This window comes from Aythya ferina (genome assembly GCF_964211825.1).
Source record: "Aythya ferina genome assembly, chromosome: 4".
Lineage (NCBI taxonomy): Eukaryota > Metazoa > Chordata > Aves > Anseriformes > Anatidae > Aythya > Aythya ferina.
In genome coordinates, this window is record NC_140300.1 from 61,885,226 (window position 1) to 61,908,386 (window position 23,161).

Here is a 23,161-nt window from a genome sequence, read left to right on the forward strand (position 1 = left end):
GGTAAATACTATGTCACTACTTTATTGTCCTCAATTTAATCCCTGATCAAAAAGGATTAAAATGTTTCATAACGCTGAATCACCTTGTTGCTGTGCTTGTAAAACTCAAAAAGTATTTGAAGAAGTGAATTGCTGCTATCTGGCAGCTAACGCAGCTTCTGACCCTTGTAGCAAACAGGGTCTCCCAATCCAGTTTGCTTGTTCAGTGCTGGCATGATTCCCCTCCTGCAACAACCCGAACCTCCTTGGAAACTGCAGGTTGGGCACTTGAAAATGTGGATTGGTTTAGCCACCAACTTCTACCTCTCTGAAACTGCCAAAACTATTTTGCTCAAAATACTCATTTAGTAGGCCACCAATGAGATATTTCACATGGAATGGATGAAAGTTGGAAAAGTTAGTGATCTGAAATGAGGCAGAGTAAGAGTAAGGGCATTCTTTACTGGAAATTTGGCTACAAATGCTTGATGGAAGGATCTGCTGTCAGAAAGTGCTGTCCCGGATCATGTCTGAATCATGACAATTTTATCAAAACCTTATTTTGATTACGTTGCTGACTACATACATGGTATAACATGATTTACAGTGTAATGGTGGGAACAGTCAAAACTAAGCTTTAAAATATTTTTATGGTGATGGTGTTGAAGCAAGCTCTATAACATCATGACTTTTTTTATTTAAAAATAAATTTCTGAAATGCCAGAAAATCCTGTGAGTGGGCAACTCTGATGTTTGGCAGTTGTTCAGTCATACAGAATAAGTCAGTGTTTTATAAGCTTTTTTCCAAAGCTGAATAGTAACAAAAAGATGGCTAGTATGGGTAAGCATGCTTGGAACAGAATATGCCTTTTTACTTTCAATGTATTCCTGTCTTTTTCATTAGAACCCAGCCTTTGTAATCTGGATTCTTTGTAAGCAAATGCAATTTCCTTACAGAAAGGAGAAAATGTCTTACAACAACTTCCGAGAAAGCAGACTGCGGTTCTCAGACTCCCTTAATGGCCAGCGCTGGATATTCCTGAGAAAAGGCCTAGATGACTTCCGAGATGGCTCTCCCCCTTCATCTGATAACATGATTGTGTATGGTAAAAAGCGTCCTGTCTCAATTATCGTGAAAAACAGCACAGGGAACTCTACATACACAGCTCCAGGGAAGAAAAGCAAGAAGTGCACCAAAACACAGATTTATCTTTCCAAGCTCAGCCCTTTGCAGCAAGCCAGGAGGGATTACGTTGCACAGATAGAGCACTGCCTGAAACGGCATCCCACAGTGCTCTACCCACGTTTGGAAAAAAGTAGCTCCCCAAAGGTAATGAGTTTTGTAATCCTGGTTATACAGATTCTTCAGAAAATTGAAACAGGAAACTAATCTAGCTGATGACTATTTTCAATTAACAACAAAAATAAATAAATCCACCACCTCTTTCTCTCCATATTAAAAACAAAGCAAGTGATATCAAAGGTACCTTAGGTTTAGACAGTAGATCCAGATTGTCAGCAAATAATTTGCAGAACACTATTACATACAGGCTGAGAAATTGAGTGCCTGCCTTCACAGATTACAGAACATATTCTGTTAAGCAATTGCCAGGCACTGACACAAATGGATGCTATGGGGCAGGAAGCAAGTCTAATCAAAATTGAAAAGTTATCTGTGCTCAAGATAGTAGGGTATAATCTCATTACTTTTATTTTTCAGCCTGTTTACAGAAGCTTATCTCTTTTCCCAGTCTCTGGTTCTTCAAATTTCTCTCCTTCATGAGAGCAAAAGGTAGCAGATAGTTCTTTTGTCTGTCTCAGAGTTTTCAGAACTTGGTTATTTGGATATTGCAAACAGAGGATTGACCAAACACAGTGGCAGAATTGGGCTTTTCACTTCTAGTACTTCACAAAAGGAACAGGGGAGAGCTGGGAGACTGTTGGAAAGGGCAGACTTCATACTACAGTAGAAGGGGACACTGGGTATCAAGCACCTTTGTCTGTATTGCTGTTTAGGCTGCTCCAGGGATTTACACTAACCTAAGCTTGGATGCCGTAAGATGTTGAAGGGTGGATTCATTGGGAGAAAACTTAGAGTTCGGAAAAGGGAATTGAGTCTCTGTTCTGTAAGATTATGCAACTGCAGAGTTCTCCCTGATCCCTGGTTGCTATTACTGGGGGAATGGAACATGAAACATGGGGTTACCCTGAAGGGAAGAAACTTAAAATCAGCTGAAATAAAATCTTATATGTAGTACAGCAGATTGTGATAGGAGATGGCTGAGACCAGAAATTCAGCATGATTCAGAGGTTTGGCAAGCAGCCTGAGTTGCAATTAATACTCTAGAGATTCTGGAAAAAAAAAGAAAGTCTCTTAACTTGAAGCTTCTGCACTATGAACAGCCTTAACTGCTAGAAAACTTCCAGAGACTTGTATGTTGCACAGTCCTTCACACAGCCCCCAAGATCAATTCATCCAATGAGGTTTTTTTTGAACAGATACTCTCCCTTTGCTTGGCTTGCAGCTCTTCGAAGAGGTTGCTGGTGTCCCAGGTCCTGAAATCCTTTTTAAGAGTAAGGCTGGATACAATGACTATCAACGGGAGACCCAAACTCCTCAGGAGGTGCAGGATCATATGGAGGACAAGCAAATGAAAGTAATAGGTTGCAAGAAGCTAGTACAGTGAGTACAGGACAAGATCAGAAGATTAATATAAATGGCTCTGGATATTCCTTATCTGAAATCAGATGTGTGGAAAGAGGAAACTCAGGTGCCTATGAACAGGCTTATTTAGAATTTGAACCAAAGACAAACTCATTATAGCGAGCCTTCTCAGCTAGTGCTGATGAACTTAACATAAAATAATTTGCTTGCTGTCTCTGGCTTAGATTCAGTGTTCCTAGGAGCATTTTCTAAAAATTTTCCTCTTTAGCCAGCCCTCTTGCCTGAAATCTGTCACGGGGGTGGTTTCTATTGAGATAGGTTCCTTTGCCTTCCTCACTGATAGTAATGATAAGTTGATATCCCACAACCTGTTCAGAAACTAGTCAGGATTAGTTCTGAGTGTTAAAATGTAAGGAGTCAGCTTCACTGCTGGTTAATTTTCTCAGTCTGAGTCAGCTGAGAAAAAAATATAATCAGTCTCATTTTATGCTTTCCCAGGCCCTTTCAGTAATGTCATAAAGGCACGGTGATGGGCACCATATAGAGCTGTACACTTCCATTTTTAAGAGTTTCCTATTTTGAAAATGGCAAGTTATTTCCCAAGTCTTGCTTTGAAACCTTGACTGTCTTGCTAGACACATCAGGTGTGGCCAAACTGATTTTTACAACTAGTTCAAGTTGCCCAGACTATTCCTGGCCAAAATCATGTCATGTCTGGTGGTAAACTGCACCATTTGTGATATAAAGGCATATGGCTGTTGTCTACAGCTAATCAAAGGATATTTCACGTTTTATTGCTTTAATACTGCAGCAGCAAGGAGTCTCTGGGCAAAAAAGCATGTACCTCGCTTTCTAAGGAGGTAACAGAAGGAGGAAAAAAGGCCACACAGAGCCACTTAGCTCCACTTGCTGAGCACACAAAGCGAGTAACCAAGCATTTTTGTGACTGGGTTATGTCTTTGGTAAGTAAAACGAAACTGCTACCATCTGTTCTCTTGCATTCTAAAACCTATTACTGTGTTCAGGGCAAATGTCTTTAGAACTGAGAAGTAAAAATATGACTCTGGGTATGTGAATACAGGAACCAAAGTCAGAAACAAGAAATCTTGTTTCTGACTCCCAGCTCTGTTGTGTCATGTCTACCAGAGCTCAGTCCTTTGAAATGTAAAGCAAAGAATGAGTATCTTCATAGAAAAATACTGTTAAGTAAGCTTGCTTCAGAAAGATTTTCCAGGGGATCCATCTCTGTTCAAGCTACTATTTAACTGTCTCACCTGGGAGAAGCCCATATATATCTGAAATGGATACACCAATTCATGTCTTAGCTCTGAACTGACTTTGTGCTTACATCATCAAGGTGATGCAAATACCAAGCATATGTGTAGATAAGCTGAAACTAACCCTGGTTTTAATTGTACTTATCGATAGGAATGGGGGCAGGAAGGAATTTTATGGAAGAAAAAAAAATATTTCACCCCCACCAATCTGAGATTGTTTTGATGATGTTGTTCCAGGGTGGCAGGAACTGCAGTATTGATGAAGATGCACTTCAGAGTTTGCTTCGCTCCAGCAGTGAAAGTAAGGAGGCTGGCCTACTTACACCTTTCTGTGCAGTGAAACTCGATGGGCAAGCAGAGCAGTTGAGAAAACAGGAGATTTCACCTCTCAAGATTGCTGTCAGGAGTTCTCATCACCTAGGGTGCCTGCCCTGCCAAGTTAAGGTAAAAGAGCCCACATTTACATTTGATAGAATCATAATCATGGAATGGTTTGGGTTGGAAGGAACCTTAAAGATCATCCAGTGCCAACCCCCTGCCATGGGCAGCGATACCACCTGCTAGATCAGATTGCCCAGGGTCTCATCCAACCTAATCTTGAACACCTCCAGGGATGGGCACCCACAGATTCTCTGGGCAACCTGTTCCAGTGCCTCACCACCCTCAGAGTAACGAGTTTCCTCTTAACATCTAATCTAGTTTGAAGTTCAGTTTAAAACCATTCCCCCTTGTTATTTCACTGAGCAAAAAGTCCTTGCAAGAGTCTGTTTGGGGTGAATTGTGGTGGAGACGGCTGGAGTTGAGGATGGAGCTTTGTTTTCATAAGTACTTGATAATTCTCTATATGCTTATATCTAGAACTCAGAATAGTTAAAAATGAGCTATTTAATAGCAGTTACTTTCTGCAAGTAGCAGGGAAGTAAAATAGGAGAATGAGAACTAAGAGTACTGTTTAAGGCCTGACCATACTGTCTTGTTGCTGGTCAAACCATAGAGAATTCTCAGCAGTTTTGCTTGTACCCGAAGCCAGTGAAATCAATGGAAAAACGCAGCTGAGTGCTGTGCGAGCTTTGGATCAAGTTAAGCAGGTCATGCTCAATACACCTCAGAAACAGTTTGTTAGGTGTTAGTTACACTCGGAGCCCCTAATCTTCTCATGGTGGAGGTGTAAGCAATTGGAGAAAATTGAAGCATAGTACAATGATCTTCCAGTCCCTACCTCTCCTGTTACCTGCTTTTCTTGCTGTACTTTCTTTTAATCATCGAATAAACAGACAAGGGCTATATGCGGCTGAGGTAAACACTTGAGGAGGATCTGAGGGAAAGCCTCTGCTGGGGGATTTTAGTAAGTGGTTAAAGTTGGACCAATTTTGTCTTAAACTGAAAGCTTGCCGTTACTCTAACCTTGTAGTTAGTTTGGTCACCGTGTTCAGAAATTCTGTTTTGAAGTAGAAAAAGCACTTATCATACTCTGACTCCTAAAGTCTAAACCTCACAGACTTCCTTCCCAAGTTTTCCAGAAAACAAATCAGTTAAATAAGTGGTGGCCATGTGACCTGAGGCTACTGATTCCCAGTAGCAGCTTTAATACTGTTTACCTTTGTGGGGAAAAAGAAAAAAGAATGCTAGTCAGGTTTTCTCATCAGCCATCAAAATTTGTATTACAGAGTTGAGGGTATGGGATTATCCCTGGTAGACTCCTCAGAGATGGTACGGAGGTTCTGGGACAGTGATAGTGTCTTTACTACCTGTGGCTTAAGGGAAAAATGCCAATGTGATGAAACAAAACTGCATTAGTATTTTTGCAGGTCCTTCACCAACCAAAAAGGGAGAAGATCAGATACGGAGCGTGGTATCTTGACCCCAAAACATGGAGAAAAGAGATAGTGAACAAACCATTAGAAGCTTCAGAGGAAGCAATAAATAGAATCAGGAACGCAAAGCATCATTTGAGTGAAAAGGTACCGTGAATGTAAAACTGATGCCTTTCTTTTTTGATACTGCTACAAGAGAGTTTGTTATGATGGGAACATCTCAGAGTAATGTGGAACAGACCATGTTATGCAAGCAGAGATAACTGTGGTTCGAACAGGCTCACTGAAGTGAATGATTAGGCTGTAACTTTATGGCACCTACATGCGGACAATGGCTCTAGAAGGTGAATCCTTCAAATCCTTCAATTCTTTCAATGCTGTTGATGTGGCCATATGTGGCCAAAATGTATGCATGTGCTGAAGGCAAGGAATTGGCATTCTAGAACAATGGAGGGTGTTTTTATCTTTGTTTTGTGATAGCAAAATACCTGCCTTTACAAAGGAGCTGGATTCAGCTGTGGTAGTTTGCCTACCCAAAATATTTTATGGAGAGATGGGACATAAAGGTTACTAGCATTCTGCTTTGGGATTTTCAGGTTTTAGGAGGAGCTGGAAGAGCAGGCAGGCTTCTTTTTTTTTTTTTTTTTTTTTTCCCCAATTGCTACATTATTCTAGATGTAGGTTTAGTTTCCTCAGTTTAAACAAAAAAAAAAGTCCATCTTCATTCTTGCTGCATGCACAAAGGGAAGACATTGTTCATGCTCTAGAGGGCACTGCTTCCAAAGGTAAAGCTGAGTTGTACATGACTAAAACCATGCCCTGTGCAAGGGTCTGGTGAGCTGGATGAGATGTGCCACTACTGCTGTCTTACGAAGAAATGCTGTCTATAAGACAAAGGAGAGTTTTAGAAAAGAGGATGCCTCGGAACAGCTGAGTCAGAACACCAAAACAAAGGCCGTGGTTTTGTTAATACTGTCTAAAATTAAAGGCCAACTTTATGGTTGAATGGGTGACCACCTCATTTTGTCCAGGTACTCCTGGGAATGTACCACAGACCATTGAAGGTAGGTGTATTTACTGCACTACAGAGTAACTCTTGCTGCCTTCATTAGCAGAAGTGCTGAGGGGAAATGGCTTTACGTAGCATGGGATATCTGATTTACAGGACCACAGATTAGAATTTACTAAAAACCACTTCACATTCATGAAGCAACCTTGTTTCTTTCAAAAGAACAAAGATATAGCTCTTGGTAGATAAAATATTTATTGGTTAGATTAGCTATAACAGCTGGAGGGATGCACACTGCACTTTATTTAGAATAGTGGAACCTATACTTAAAAATGAACTTTGAATGTTTTTTAATCCACTTTGGAAATTAATTTAGGAGATGGAAGTTGCACAGCTCCACTGCACACAGGCCTTTAAGGAGTTCCTGGAGAGAAAGGGCTACCAAAAGCCTCGGGTGAGTCATGAGAATCTGCTAATGTCTGTGCTTCCATTTTATTGTGCTTGTGGCTATTGCTGTGTCATCCCAAGGTCCTGGCTGTGAAGCTACCTCCTGGTTCCCCTCTCTCCTGTGTGCGGGAGCTTTTGGAGTGGAGGGGCTCACAGACAGCGTCCTCAGAATGCAGCCAGGGGCTCAGTTCAGCAGGGGAACTTTCAAGTGGTGCTGGGATCCCCCTGTTCAGGCTTAGCCTGAAGGACCCCGTAGCAAGACTCAGTGCCATGTTGGCAGCAATTGAACAGTTATCTCGATGTACAATTGTAACTCGTGTAGCTTTTCAGCTTAATGTGGTTCAGGCACTTTCAAAGGTGCCATCAGCAGCACATGCAGAAGCAAATGACTCGTGTTAAGCGTGGGAATGAAAAAGGCTTTTAATTCTCTGAAGGCCCAATAAGAGATTTCACAGCATTTGGTTTAATACTGTAAGCAACAGCTGCAACTATGAGCAATGTGTGCACTGGCTTTTTGACTCTTTCCCTTTACAAGTTTTTACCTTTTTCTTCAGTTTCTCTCCAGTAAGTGTTGCTTGAGTCTGTTAATCACGCATACATGATTAATCTTTTGTTTTAGTTCCTTCTGAAAATGCTGGCTGGGGGAAATGATGGTGGAGCTCAGGAGAAGACATCCAAATCTTCCAAGAAACGGTGTCCAGAGAGAAACGACAAAATCAGAGGAAGTTCTTCCACTACTGTTAATACAGATTTATAAATTCTCTTAAAATGAGCAAGCTAATAGCTGAGCTGTCCCTAAAAATATTTTTATATTAGAGTAAACTTAAAGAGAGCTTTGAGTTTCTTCTGAAGTGGCCAGATTGAAGATCTTATTTGTACTACCAAATTGTAGGCATAAACTACGTAGCAAGCTTGGTAGTGCTTCAACCTGCTGAAAAAGCACTGGGGATGTCTTGTGTGCTTTAACATACTGGCTTAATTAAAGATCCTGGGCTACAATCAAATTTTTGGTTGTTAATTATCCACATTATGCCTACTGCTTTACAGAATATAAATAAATAAATTCTGTGAAATCTTTAAGTTATATCTGGCAGCAGTCTTTTTAACACTGGAAAAAAAAAAAAAAAACACAAACCTTCCATCTGAGAGAACAGTACTGCTTTGTACACTGCAGAATGATTCCTGCATGGACGAACCTTGCACTAACAAAAGCAGTATTAATATAGGAAGGCTGCTAAATGTCATAGCCTGTCATCTGTTCGTATACCACAAATACCTAATAAAGACAACTCAAACCCATTCTTGCATAGAACAACTAATTCCTGGTTATCCTGTATACCCTAGGGGAGGAGAGAACACTTTTTTTCACCAGGGATGACCAGACCTCACTTACTCTTATTTTACTGTCCTCATCTTTCAGGTAAGAATATAGAACCTGACTGTCTATTGCTTTGCGCTATCACTTAAAATTTGTCTAACACAATTGTTCAACAAAGGGTGAGCAAGGCTGTCAGTTCTGGACTCTCCCTCTCAGAAAATATGTGGAGAATTAATCCTGCTTTATTAGAAAGCTCAGCAGCATGTGGACTCTGCTGAAACCTTTTTTCTTATTTCCCAGTGACTTCTCTAAGATCATCAAAGCATGTAGTTGTTCACAGCTGCTTGGACCATGTTCTGTGCTTTGATTTCCTTTTCCCTGAATGCCTTTTGTGAGTCTCTTCTGCTGCCATTGCTGGACTCCCAAGATGTGCTGCAGTGTGATTTCCAGTGATCCGTCCTGTTGTAAGTAAATATCTATCTCCTACAGTCTCTACAAGGTCAGCACTGGGCTGTTTGCTACTAAGCAGGAGTTCCAGGTGTATGGTTTTGAAGGGCCAGTGGCTAATACCCATTGACTAATATGCAAAGTATTTGAGGGCGGTTAACTAGTGACCTCAAATACTTCTTTCCATTAGGTATTTGTAGGATAACTATGTGCTGGAGGATTTTTCTGATATGTTTGATGTAGTTGTGCCCTGGTGTGACAACACCTGCTTCTGTGTTAACAACGTGCTTCAGCAGCTCTGGGCCATGTAGATCTAAAATCTGTTAACGCAAGCCATCTTCTGAATAAATCTGCTATGGTTCTGTATCCATGTGTTACACATAATTTTCCTTACAGGCAAATGTTATATATATATTCATTTTCTTTATTCATTTCTTTATGGCAGTTTTTTGGGCTTTGTTACAACAGTATTTGAGCATTTTGATGCTTTAAATCTGTATTTACCAGCAGCCCTATGAGAATGAATTGTATGTTCGGCTCTGTTTTAGCGATGAAAGGCTAGTCCTACAAAGGAGATGATGTTGGTGCCTGTTCATTGTGTTAGGGAACTCCGAGTCTAAAAGATCTTGCAACACTAGATGTACAGGCTGAGTCACTTGCTGGGTGGGTACCTGTGAGAGGGGTTTCATACCACAGGCTTTCCATTGCACACGTGGCAGTTTCACAGTTCAGATGAGGCTTAGTGGCTCAGAGCACTAGCAACTGAGGCTTCAGCTGGCGTTTGCTAATCTGCCAACTATGGTAAAAGCTAGATAGGAGGCCCACTTCACTCACTCTTGCTGTATCTGAGCTCAAGGTGTACACCACACAGCCACTTGAAGGCTGCTTGCAGCAAGGCCGAAAGCTGAACTTGGTCTCCCAAACTGTGGACTGTTACCTGCTCTAGCAGCCTTCTCCCCCTGCTCAGGCTGAACTTGGCCCACAACCCAAACCTGAATGATTTCCAAGTCATTTACCTACACCTTACTCAGAATTGGAAACTTCATGTTTAAGGAGATGTTTCCTGTGGCAGAGCCCCAGGGACTGTCAAGAGTATCCCCAAAAGGTGCATTTTTCAATAGCATTGTAAAATTCCTATCTGCAGTTTGCAATGTTGAGAGGAATTTAGGTGTTAATTGGATTTTTTAATTCCAATCCTGTGCAGAATCACAGCACCTTGAAACAGCTCAATTATGCAGAACTGATGGTAAAATAAATCAGTTTGGCCTGTCTATCATAGATTCCATAATGTTTCTATCTCAGTATTTCAGGAGGGTTCACATGTAAAAGTAAAACAGTTGCTTAGTGAGAGCTTCCTGTGAAGTAGGCAAGAATATTATTATAGACAGCTTTTTCTTATGAACACCACTGGAACATAACAGTACTGCAGAAAAAAGTTTATTTAATGCCTCATTAATAAAACTATGGCAATAAGGATTGTGCTGTTTTTCATTATTGCAATAATGTGTGACGCCAGATGTGACCTTTTCAGAACAGCCAAAGCCTTTACAATCAGCTTCTGACAACACCGAGAAACATACCAGCCATCCCACGTGCAATGCTAGACACCTTATGCACTCGCGTCCATGATGTTTATACGGAAAACTCCAGGTGTAATCCATTTAAATGTAATGTACAGTAGAGAATCAACTTTAATTGGGGAAAGGTTCTTGTATGAACAGAAAGACTGTTGTGAAAAAGGAAAATAATCCCTAACTAGGACCCTGACCTTGCAATTGCGGCAGCTTCATAGGATTTTTTTGCAGCTCTAAATGCAAAACAAGGAACAAGAAATTCAAGCCAACTTGATTTTTTTTTTTTTTTAATCCTCGATTGAACTGGGAATGCATCATTATCGGTTAATAAATGTGGGAAGCAAAGTACCTAACGTGTCCTAAAGAAGTTTACTACTGCAAGAAGAGCTGAGGTCCTGTTGGCTTTGCACAGCACTTCATGGTGGCAACATTTTCACTGTATGTATGTGAAAACAGGAGGCTTATCATTGCCAAAGCACTAAAAGGATCCTAAATGCCTAATTACAAAAAAAAAAAGAAAAAGTTGAAATATGAATTCAGTCTCACCTGATTTTTTTCTCAAATGTGATTGTACAACAGACTTCTAATAATGGCAAAAAATATGCTAATATGATCAAAGGGTATTGTGGAATGTTTTTGCAGAGGGTTTGTTTTAGATTGCTCAGGAAACAATTAGGAAACATGGACATTGCTGCTGATGTCCATGATAGCCTTGCCGAGATAGACTGATGGAAGATGGTCAGGAAGGATTCTCTACTGTTAAAAACTAATGTAGTTCCTTTGATTTCAGTGGAATTACTGATTTACAGCTGTTTGAGGATCTGGTCTAGCTGGTGATAATGTCTAAGACATGTAATGGTGTTGCAGATATGTGCAAGGGATATTCAAGGGGATGGTATTCTTGCTATGAAGCACAAGAATTAAGCTTGCATTATTCTGGGAGCTGATACTTTGGACACAGTTGTCCAGGCACTATGGTGCTATAGATGTATGGGTGATAGGAAAAGAGAAAGCAACAAGGTATTAGGATAGCAGTGGGTTGAGCTAATCAGCATAGCAGGATGCTGGCGTCAGAGCTGCTTGGATGTATTTGGTCTCCCCGTGGTAGACGAATGGGAAGGTTGTGGTGTAGCACTTGTCCCTGTTGTAGGTATAACAGGTATCTGGCTCGTTGCAGGAGGTGCTCTGCTGGGCCTCGTATATCTCACCACCCAGCTCAACTTCTACAGGATCACATTTTTTGCAGCTGGAAGAGATGAGGAACAGAAAAAGTATTCAGAGCTGTGATTAAAACATCTCTGACGAAACTCCATTCTTCCTCACTGATCTGGCAGCAGTGGCAACTTGGGTACTGCGGCTTTTCCAGGCCACGTATTTTACACAGGCACTCCCAGACAGATGCTCTCATTTTTTTTCAAACTGCTATTCATATGACTGGCCCCCTAAAAGGGAGGCTTGAAGAGGAAAACATAATTTCTTGATATTTCAGACATTCAAGATCAACAGGGGTCAGCATGAAACCTTACCTGCAAATGTGAGGCCTTTTTATGCAACTTAATCATGGAGATAATTTATTGGCATGCAACAGAATAGAAAAAAACAGGCTGAAAAATAACAACTTCACTCTGTGATGTTGCCTTATTTTATCTCCTATCCTTCAAGATGTTTGTGAACCATTGGGGGCAGTGCTGCAGGGTAGGGTGTTAGGAAATAAATTGAGTGAAGAAAAATACTTACAGTTCAGCCATGCGGTAGACAAAAGTGGTTCTGAGTGGGGATGTGGGGTCGGAGATGTTCTGTCGGCTCCTGAGTGGGACCCTGGAAAGGAAGGGAGATAATTCCTCTTGTGAAAACTGCTTGTTAAACAGGGGACTACTCTGCTGTAATGAATTCTCAACTCTGATCTTGTTCTTTGTTCAGGTTATTTCCTTTCTGACCCTTCTCCAAGAAAAGCAAGTCTGAGCCTTTCTGTGCCCCTGAAGGCAATGAGATATTTTTTTTGCCTGGTTTCTAGGCATCTCTGGAAAGACTGTAAAATTCACCCCAATAATAACGTAGCAACTTTGGAAAGTGCTGCCTTTCACTAGTGATATTTTCAAGCTATCAGTTCTGATATTCCTTTTTTCTTATAAAAAAATAAATAAATCTTGAGCTCAAAAGGAGTTACTCCAAGACAGCACAGAAAGTGGTCCATGGGAAAAACAGATCTAAATTGTCAACACCAGGACATGTGGAAAAAATGCAAGCAAAAGGGAAAAGGGGTACTACTGTAACACAGTCTCCTGCTCACCATCTCCACCTAAGACTTGTCTGCCACTTACGTGATGCGTATGTTTCTTTCCAGGATTTCCTCATCAGGATTTTCTTTGGAGGGGACGAGCCTTGAGGTCACTGTTGTGCATTTACACTTGTTGTTAACCAGCACACGCTCCTCACCATCATAGTCCAGTAGAGTACCTGCAAACACAGGATATGCCATCTCAGGGGTAGAAAAGAAAAACCTTGTGACATGCTCTGTCAGAAAGCGAAGAAATGAGAATCTCAGCAATGCCCCATTATGGCATCTATATTGCTTGAAGTTGAGGTCACAACAAGCAGAAATGAGACAATGGACAAAAATGGGTTCAGCTCTCTTGCCTGCTCAGCCTACAGTCTATTTCTATATGATGTGGAGGAGATGCAAGTGGCAGGGAGAAAATGATGAACCTGAGCACTGTGGTGCTGATAAGTGAGACAAAACAAGTCGGGATCTCTCATGAAACACAAGCCTCTGGCTATACCTGGCAGCTAAAGTGCTGTTTTTACACTTGCCTCTGCTAGGAGGTTACCTGATTGCTGTATCACGCACAAGGACTGGTCTAGCAGTCCAAGCCCTAGTTGAGATCTGGGCTTCCTAAATATCTATGACAATGCCAACACGGCAGATGTGTCAGCTTTCTGTCAGTGCTATTTTCCTTTCCAGATTCTTGAGGGAATCAATGACAAAAAGCACTAGAGGATGAAGCAGGAAGGCAGCCTGATGAACTGGTACTGGAAAGCAACTGGCCCTTACAATCCCATGGTTTGCACAGAAAACTCCAGTCCTGAATTTCTGATATTCTTTTCCTAATGAAACTGAGTTTGGCAGCTGTGGAGCTGAGTCAAATAGAGAAGAGCCAGCTCTGGGTATGTTTGTATCCTGCACTTTTAGCATATTATTCAATGTGAAACTCAGTCAAAACAACTGGGTAAAACTTCCCATCTGTCACCCAGAGGCTTTTTAAATGTTTCTGTTGGCATGCAATGCCTGCTTCCTCTCTGAACATGCAAATGGATTTGAAATACTTTGTTCTCTCCTAACTGTCTTTCCCCAGCAGCCTCTGGTCTCTTCACCTGTAACAAGCTGGCTTTGCTTTTACACAGTCACACCCTTCTTAAATGGTCATTTTCACCTTCCTTTATCTCTTAATGATGCTATCCATCGCTTTGCTACGTCACTCTTCCAATAGTACCTTCAGCCCGCATAGAAGTATGAGAAAACAGAGTTTATAAGACAGGAAGAGTTTATATTGGGCTCAGACAGACCTCAGTTCTGAGGATTTGCTTACTTCTAACCCATTAGTTTAACCATAGGGAGAAAAAAAATAGTTTAAAAACACGTTCATCATGTCAGTGGGGGATTTGAGAGTCACTTAAAAGCTTTGGTCCTAATAGGTGGACTTCTGGATCACCGAAGAATGGCTCACTAAGGTAGTAGCTGCCCCTGTTGCATAAGCTCACGGCTGCTTTTTCATTTTCATGTCCAATGCTGCTGGCTTGTATGAACAGCAGATCCTGTTGCTACAGGGTGAAAGGGATAGCACTCAAAGCCTGTGGGAGCACTAGGAAAGCTGGGATCCAGGAGAAGCACGTGGAGTTATGCTGTGAGGTTCCTAATTGTAAGATGCTATTAGTGGAAGCTTAACTGTCAGGTGAAACTGTCCCCAAGACTGAATGGGAACAAGTCCTCTGCAGCACTGATCAGGAGACCTTACTTTATGTCCCAAGAGTATATAGTCCATACAATGCCATGTAAATAACACTCCAGGTGTTCTACGTAAGACTTCTTGGAGCTTCGCTCCTGTCCCTACAATATGCTGGTCCCATCTGCTTGCATTGCACTGGGTTATTTACTAAGATCCTTAGAAGCCTCGTATTGATGAAAAAGGCTCTAAAACATCTTGAAATCATGCCTCAGAGTGATCTTAAAATTCAGTGACCGGTAGAAATGCTGCTTCTGTGATAACTGGCAGCAGAATACCTCCTAAAGAAGGTTCGTTGGTTGGGCAGTTCTCAGTTGGGAAAGAAGCTACTGCAGTCCCTCCTTTTGTCCAACAGAGCAAGCCACTACAGGCATGGAGGAGATGCCGCCTTTGCTACTGCTCTTGGGATTATCTTTGTCCCTCTAGAGCATGTGCTTGTTTAGTCCTTTTACAGCAGTGGCAGGCATTTAGCATTTGTCTGTACTGAACCTAGCACAAGTAGCTATCTATACAAATGCCAATTACAAACCATGCAGAATGTAAGTTCGGTCTCATGTCTGATTGTGCTGTACCAAGGCAGAAATCCAAAATGTGACACAGGTGAATATTCACAATTTAGTGGTACTTATCTGTCTTCGCACACCTTCTTCCATTCTCTATTGCTTTGTATGTTTCCTTGCTGTCAACTCATCATATAACATGAACACTGCCCTCTGAAGCAGAAGCTAACTTAAAAAGTCTCTTTAGTCTCTGTATCTTTAAGTCTTGGTCTTTCTTCTTTTTTCTTATAGAAAAACTCTGTGAAGAACGAGAAGCTAGAGATCTTCCTCTGTTGCCTGTCACTGTATTTTCTATGCAACATTGTGTGTGATTCTTCTAAGAAATTTATCAAAACACAATATTTAAGTTGTCCCCAAACCTTTGGGAGCAGACTTTAATTTATCTTAATCATAAAATGCTATTAACAATTTTTTTGTTTGTTTGTTTTTTAATAAATATGCGGGCATTTTTAGACTGTACTCTAAAACCACTGTCCTGAATTTAATTCTTTGTGTAATAGTACTGGCTTCAGTAACCATAAAAGTTACAGATGCTCCATATTTTTAAAGTAAAATTACAAAGCTGCAAATAAGATTTTTTTTTTTTTTTTAGACTTATCAGCAATGATTCCATGAGTTGGCCTGTAAAGTTTCTTTAAAGAGAAAGGTACTTAAATACAAAAGTTCTTAATGCTGTTCTAAATGTTTGCAGGGTTGGATCTTCTGGTGCATAACTTACTGCAATGTGATGTTCCTTCCCTGATGAATATTCATGCAGAGATTTTGATAATATTTCTCATATTTGAAAATATCCTGTAATATGATATATGGAGATGAAGCTCAACAAAATCCCACTGCTGCACGTTGAAGAAGCAAATTAATTCCAAAAATACCTGTTCAAACTCTGCTGCATGTGAAGGTGGCTACTTCATTAAAGGAAGAAGAGGCTCAGTTAGGCCAGACAGATACTTTGATGTAAGTAGTACAAATGTCACTCCTGTAGTTGCACACAACTAAATTTTGACTTCCCTGCAGTTATAATATACTTCACAGAAAGCAGGGCTTTTCAAGGACCTGCCTGGCTCTGCAGTAAGAGGCCGCTTTCCAAAAGCTGGAGGAAATGCATGGATGCTGTTATCCGTGCTGCTAGAGTAGTTCTTCTTAAGCATGGATTTAGTCCTGTGGACCGGATCCGCTGCGTGAATGAGGATGACTTTAAACTGTTCTATAGAGATCTGGCAGAATGATAGTCAGAATCCATTACCTGTGAACCACACTGAATCATGTGCTGGGATGAGAGTCTGATATAAGTACCCATGGTAAAAATCAAGAGTTCTTCTGCAAAATGCAGTGGAGTTAAATAGCAGTTTAATCAGAAATGGCCACAGCCATGTGACAGGATCAGCAGGAGGATTTTAGAAGCCTTAAAACCTAGCAGCTAAGTCTTTCAAGCTACCTAGAGCTGCATAAAAACAGGCTGCATTTTTCTGGTTTGTTGCTTCAGAAACATGATTAAGGATGGCTTATTATAAAAGTTTGCATTTGCCACCATTCATCACTCTTTTAGGCTTTATTAAAATATATTTATTTTAAAAAAAAATAATAAAATAAACAGGAATTAAAAACACACCACTCTGTGTGGTGCAGGAAGACACCAACGTGTCCAAGCACCACCAAAGCAAGACTTCTTGAGCAGGCATCAAGGTTTGATTTACACACTTAAAATTATTAACAGACACCTACACAGCACACATCCCTCATAAAGCAAAGTTTTCCATGGTTTTAATTTTTCACCTACCTGCCACAAGGACGAATTCCAAGGAGACAGCCAAAGCCACCCACGGCAACAAAGAGCTCTTCATCTTGCCTTCACTTCTTTTGAAGAATGTGAGTGGAGAGCGTGTGTCTGCCTATAAGGGCGTGTGCAAATGATACAGCTATTTGTTTCCTAAAATAAACAGCCCAGCCGGCTACCACTGACACTGTGAAAGATGTGGCTTGGGGACTGAAACCAGGCATGTTGAATGCACAGAGACTTCTGCCTTTCAAAGGTGGTTGGGGGTAGGGGGTTGCGCTATTACTGTGCACTTTTATTCTGTTCATCACCAACATGCAACAAAGCTGCTGGGTACAAGGGAGTGAAAAAACACCTTGGGTTCGAGGGACCAATTTACCACTAGTGTCACTGGCACTCTGCCACCTCGAGCTCAGGAGTGTAACGTAAGAAAGTGTCCAGCTAGCCAAGGGGTCACAGTTCTTACTCTTGAGTTTTGAGAAATCAGATTCTTGTGGGGATAGTTTGACCCATACTGTAAGAACATGCTAGGCTTCAGAATCAGAATCCTGTTTGCACCAGATGCTGTGCAACATATATTAAGGACTTGACCGGCCCCCAAGGAGTTTTCAGTCAAAGCAGACAAAAGGAGACGTGGGAGGGGTAAAAGAGGTAAAGCAACAGCATGGCAGTGGCAAAGTTGAGCTCTTCCTCTAGTGCTCTGCCTGTGGCATCAAGGAGTTTCTTTCCCTATGAATAGAGCAGGGACTCCATGGGATGCACGATATATGAAAGGCTCTGTGTAAGGTCCAAGGCAACCATTTCCCAGTGAATGCAGGCATTTTAAATTCTTTGAGGTATTTGTCATGCAGACTATGCTTGGCTTAATATGCTTGGTTCACTCTGGAAGAAAAAAGAGTAGTGGAGATGATTTATTTATTTGTTTATTTGTTTATTTATTGTCCCAGGGTTTGTGTTCACCTGTGTAACTCTGGGAAAAAATAATAATAAAAATGCATTGCAATATAGCTTGCAATGACTAGGGTTTTCTTTGGAGTGTACGCATATATCTTGCACAGGAAAGGCCGCTTTGTAAGGGAAGTTGAATCTCTAATAACACCTTTTACCAGGTGCTATTAGAGACATCTATGATGGGATAAAATCTTGTAATTTTATTTAAGGCAGAAGGGAGGCAGAGCAAGGTATGATGCTAGCAGGCCTGTTGTTAGGGTTACAGTATTAGTGTTTCCTGAATTTCTGCTGGCTGCAAGGATAGTTTATTCTTGATTAACAATAGCAGCACACAACAAATCTCCCTGTGCTGCTTCAGCTGCTTCTTATGCAGAGGGCAGCAGCCCCATGATGCTATACAAGCTTTTCACACTGCATGTGCCACCCTTGGCTCCCCAGGGTTGGTCACTCATGCCAGGTTCTCAAGAGGCTGATGTTATTTGTAACAGTGCCAACATCCCAGACCCAGAAATAGCAGCCTGTCACCTTACAGGCTGATTTCCCTTTCTTTGGACTTTCCTAGTTGGGTTCCTAGCAGTTGAGCTGTTTGAAGACCCTGGCACTTGTGTCCTGAACTTTCTCCTGCGAGCACAAGCATCTCATCAGGCAGTCGCATGATGCAAAGAGCTTTTGTGTTGCATCAGCAGCACTGACACGAGGGGCTTTCCCCAGGGAGGTAGCAGGTGACGATGGATGCAAGCCCAGCTCCAAGCAGGGCATCAGCCTATTCCATGACTGTTTGGTACAAAACCTTATCTCTCAGCAAGGCTGCAGCCTTATGACAGCAAAATTTGCTTTTCTTTCATCTCCCTCCTCCCCAGAAAGTATTGCCAACAGAGTTTAATGTGGAGCTTCCTTCTGAAGCAGGAAGGTGCCCATCTAGTGCATAAAGTTAAAAATAAACCTGGCTAACCATGGTGGGGATGAAGCAGGGAAGGAATATCTATCTAAAGCACTATTTGTTTCAGTCACCTTTTGTAGTCATTTTTTGTAATCAAAGAAGAGATTTTTAAAAAATAAGAAGGAAGAATGAATGCAGCAAAATAGAGCACATGCAAAAGAGGCTGGCACATTCTGCATATCTACATTGATAAAAATACAGCACCAATAAAATCCAAGCAGAGGTATCTATGAATTTTTAAAAAGATAATGAATGGAGAGACTGTGCAGAATGATACTCCGTGTGATTCTGTTGATTTCGGTGGATTCCCTGACTGCTGGTACTCAGTGTAGCTGAATTTCAGTTGCTAAATCTGTGTGTCTGCATGTGCAGTCCCTTGGTCTTTACGTGGTGGCGTGAGAGCCATTTTTAGTCACCCTCAGCCACCTGCATCTCTCTGAGGCTTTCTGTCTAGATTTCAAACTTTTTGGAGCAGAATTTGTTTTGCGGGCTGTTACTTTTAAACACTATCCCCTTTTTACTGTGTGACACGTTACATAACCATAAAAATCTGGGCAAGCAGGTATTAAAAAAATGGAGGCAGTTTGGCAGGGGCTGGCAAACCATCATCCCAGGCTTGCATTCTGGGCTGAGTGGGGAGATACCCAAGGCAGAGGCTGCTGGAAGAATAACTGAGAATTTGAAAAGAAATAAGAACCAGCCTTGGGGTCTCAGCATCACTGTGCCTCCAGTTAGCCTGGGACACAATTGTAGTGGGTTTACGTGGCAAGGTTTTGGTAGCAGGGAGCCATAGGGGTGGTTTCTGTGAGAAAGATCTAGAAGCTGCCCCATGTTTGGGAAGGGCCCCATTGTTTTCCAGATCCGAGCCAATAAGCAATGTTGTTTTGCGCCTCTGTGAGAGCATATTTAAGACAGGGAAAAAACGCTGCGCCACACAGCAGCCGGGAGAGTCAAGGGAGTGGGAGAACAGCCTTGCACCAAGGTCAGTGTGGAAGGGGGGGGAGAGGTGCTCCAGGCGCCGGAGCAGAAGTCCCCTGCGGCCTGTGGTGAGGACCATGGTGAAGCAGGATGTCCCCCTGCAGCCCATGGAGTACCACGGTGGAGCAGGGTTCCACGCTGCAGCCCGTGGAGGAGACCACGGTGGAGCAGGTGGCCCTGCACTGACGGAGGCTGCCGCCTGTGGAAGACCCCTGCCGGAGCAGATTCCGGGCCGGACCTGTAGCCCGTGGAGAGGAGCCCACGCAGGAGCAGGTGATCTGGCAGGAGCTGCTGCCCGTAGGGGAGCCAGGTTGGAGCAGTTTTCTCCTGAGGGATGGACCCCGTGGTACGGACCCATATCTGGAGCAGTTCTGGAAGAGCTGCTGCCTGTGGGAAGCCCACGCCGGATCAGTTCATCAAGGACTGCATCCCGTGGGTGGGACCCCACAGCACAGGGGACGAGAGTGACCGAGAAGGAGCGGCAGAGAAGAAGTGCTGTAGACTGACCATAACCCCCATTCCCCGTTCCCCTGCGCCGCTCGGGGGGAGGAGGTGGAAGAGGGTGGATGGGGGGGGAAGGTGCTTTTGGTTTTTTTTCCTTTGTTTTCTCACTTCTCTCGCTTGTTAGTTGTAGGCAATAAATCTTACTATCTCCTTATGCCGAGTCTGTTTTGCCCGTTACAATAATTATTGCGTGATTTTCTCGTCCTTATCTCAATCCTTGAGCCCTTTTCACATATTTTCTCCCCATTCCTCTTTGAGGAGGGGGAGTGAGAGAGCGGCTGTGGTGGAGCTCGGCTGCCCACTCGAGCGGAACCACGACAGTCTTTTTTGGCGCCCAACGTGGGGCTCAAGGAATTTGAGATAAGGATGATAGTTAGTAGAAGTAACGGGCAAAAATATGTGCAGGATGATTGTTAGGAATGTACAAGTTGTGAAGAATTTAAGAAAGCAGTAACTGTGAGATGTTAGTGTGGTGAAGGGACGAGGGGTGGTGTGTGTGTAAAATGTCCACATTGTCGGTTCTGTGATGATGTTATGTTTATTTTGGTGTGGTGAATTCTTTTTCGTTTTGATTTAAGTGAATTTTGTGAAGGTTGTTGTGATAATTGTAAAGTGAGAGTATGTTGTGAGTAGTCTTAAATATGCTTTTAACAGAGGCGAGGGGTGGAATGTAGTGGGTTTACGTGGCAAGGTTTTGGTAGCAGGGAGCCATAGGGGTGGTTTCTGTGAGAAAGATCTAGAAGCTGCCCCATGTTTGGGAAGGGCCCCATTGTTTTCCAGATCCGAGCCAATAAGCAATGTTGTTTTGCGCCTCTGTGAGAGCATATTTAAGACAGGGAAAAAACGCTGCGCCACACAGCAGCCGGGAGAGTCAAGGGAGTGGGAGAACAGCCTTGCACCAAGGTCAGTGTGGAAGGGGGGGGAGAGGTGCTCCAGGCGCCGGAGCAGAAGTCCCCTGCGGCCTGTGGTGAGGACCATGGTGAAGCAGGATGTCCCCCTGCAGCCCATGGAGTACCACGGTGGAGCAGGGTTCCACGCTGCAGCCCGTGGAGGAGACCACGGTGGAGCAGGTGGCCCTGCACTGACGGAGGCTGCCGCCTGTGGAAGACCCCTGCCGGAGCAGATTCCGGGCCGGACCTGTAGCCCGTGGAGAGGAGCCCACGCAGGAGCAGGTGATCTGGCAGGAGCTGCTGCCCGTAGGGGAGCCAGGTTGGAGCAGTTTTCTCCTGAGGGATGGACCCCGTGGTACGGACCCATATCTGGAGCAGTTCTGGAAGAGCTGCTGCCTGTGGGAAGCCCACGCCGGATCAGTTCATCAAGGACTGCATCCCGTGGGTGGGACCCCACAGCACAGGGGACGAGAGTGACCGAGAAGGAGCGGCAGAGAAGAAGTGCTGTAGACTGACCATAACCCCCATTCCCCGTTCCCCTGCGCCGCTCGGGGGGAGGAGGTGGAAGAGGGTGGATGGGGGGGGAAGGTGCTTTTGGTTTTTTTTCCTTTGTTTTCTCACTTCTCTCGCTTGTTAGTTGTAGGCAATAAATCTTACTATCTCCTTATGCCGAGTCTGTTTTGCCCGTTACAATAATTATTGCGTGATTTTCTCGTCCTTATCTCAATCCTTGAGCCCTTTTCACATATTTTCTCCCCATTCCTCTTTGAGGAGGGGGAGTGAGAGAGCGGCTGTGGTGGAGCTCGGCTGCCCACTCGAGCGGAACCACGACAACAATGAATTAGGCTTTTCCAGATTAGAAACTGGGCTGATGCCTGGATGAGGTGAGGCAAAATAGCTGGGTCATCGCATGCCCTTGCTATGCTGGAGAGAAGGATATCCATAGCGTTGCGCCAGGGTATCTTGAAATAACACTCTATCCACTCACAGTCTGTCCCACGGCTTTCTTTTCTTCTTGCTTCTCACTCAGAAGCGGAGAAAATGGTGGATTAAAAACAGACCTGCAGCAGTCACCAGTTGCCATCTGAGGAGCAGCGATTGCCTACATCAAAGCAGTGTGCTTCAGCTTGGCAGGTCCTGAAAATGGGGTAAAATAACTCAAACTGGAGACACACTTGCAAAAGTTATCTAGAATGGACACACTTGCAAAAGTTATCTAGAATTTTAACCATGTGGCTGCAGACTGCTCTGGATGGGCTTCACAAAAAATGGTAAGATTTAGCAGGCAGATTACAAAGCCTGATCAGCAAAGACGATTGTATTTTAGTGGCCAACTAGTATGAAGTGAGAATTTCTACCTATGTGTGGGTAACAAGCTATGCGAATGTTATGTCTCACTTCTCAAAACCAAGTCATTTTTATTGCTGTCTCTGACACAGGCCTGTATCCAGAGGAGGTGGTATCTGAAAATTGGCACTGATGGATTTGGAAAAGGTGTCCTTGTCTGAGGCAAAACATACCTTTGGTGTGCAAGCAAGTACGGAAAATTTTGACCCAGAAGTGACTAGGTGGAAAAGCTGAGGATGTCAGGACAAAGGCTTGTAACTGAGCTTGGTCTGCCATCAAATCTGTCAGAATCCAAGTGAAGCGCCAAAAAGTGAGTGAAGTTGCACCCCATCCTCTTGCTTTAGTTAACCTTAATATTTGCCCAGTGTGACTTTTTCCACAGGAAGCTGGACACGTGTATTTATAAATAAAACTGCACCTGTTCTGTGGCTAGAAAAAAGCACCTGCGCTGCTTCTGCACAGAACTTCTCTTCCTGGGATTGTGTGGCTGCCAAATTTATCGGACTTAGGGGGGGTGGGCAGGGTTCAGACCATACCAAACTCTTTACCACAAACTCTTTACTTACTCCCTCTACTCTTGTGACGTGGCTGTATGTCCACATTACTTCCAAACAGCCTGCTTCCATGTGGCTTGGTGTTAATTTGATTTTCCCAGGGGAAAGCTGGGGGAGGCCAGGCCAGGCCCT

At 43.0% G+C, this 23,161-nt stretch overlaps 2 protein-coding genes and 1 long non-coding RNA gene across 13 annotated transcripts in view; 2 read left to right on the forward strand and 1 right to left on the reverse strand.

The window, feature by feature from the left end:
- LOC311436818 (protein FAM47E-like) overlaps positions 1 to 8,490 on the forward strand; it is a 34,132-nt gene extending 25,642 nt beyond the window's left edge. For 9 of the 11 annotated variants that reach the window (XM_084519309.1, XM_084519315.1, XM_084519313.1 and 6 more), the window contains 7 exons: positions 937 to 1,309; positions 2,505 to 2,662; positions 3,456 to 3,606; positions 4,159 to 4,365; positions 5,730 to 5,882; positions 7,121 to 7,198; positions 7,811 to 8,490. In XM_084519309.1, the coding sequence (XP_084375435.1) occupies positions 947 to 1,309; positions 2,505 to 2,662; positions 3,456 to 3,606; positions 4,159 to 4,365; positions 5,730 to 5,882; positions 7,121 to 7,198; positions 7,811 to 7,948 (1,248 nt within the window). In that variant the 5' untranslated portion in view covers positions 937 to 946 and the 3' untranslated portion in view covers positions 7,949 to 8,490. Of the gene's footprint in view, positions 1 to 936; positions 1,310 to 1,699; positions 1,772 to 2,504; positions 2,663 to 3,455; positions 3,607 to 4,158; positions 4,366 to 5,729; positions 5,883 to 7,120; positions 7,199 to 7,810 lie in introns of all 11 variants that reach the window. The other 2 variants (XM_084519308.1, XM_084519307.1) reach the window with 1 other exon arrangement.
- Positions 8,491 to 10,379: 1,889 nt separating this feature from the next.
- Positions 10,380 to 17,091, reverse strand: JCHAIN (joining chain of multimeric IgA and IgM). Its single transcript, XM_084519332.1, has 4 exons — positions 16,869 to 17,091; positions 12,852 to 12,987; positions 12,268 to 12,348; positions 10,380 to 11,776 (listed from the first exon to the last, which is right to left on the reverse strand). Exons 1-4 carry the CDS (start codon positions 16,930 to 16,932, stop codon positions 11,575 to 11,577), a joined length of 483 nt encoding a protein of 160 aa, XP_084375458.1. The 5' UTR covers positions 16,933 to 17,091; the 3' UTR covers positions 10,380 to 11,574.
- Positions 12,875 to 22,914, forward strand: LOC311436825. The gene is made up of 3 exons (XR_014693102.1): positions 12,875 to 13,695; positions 15,783 to 16,045; positions 22,568 to 22,914. It is a non-coding gene; the product is annotated as an uncharacterized lncRNA (long non-coding RNA).
- The last annotated feature ends 247 nt before the right edge of the window (positions 22,915 to 23,161 follow it).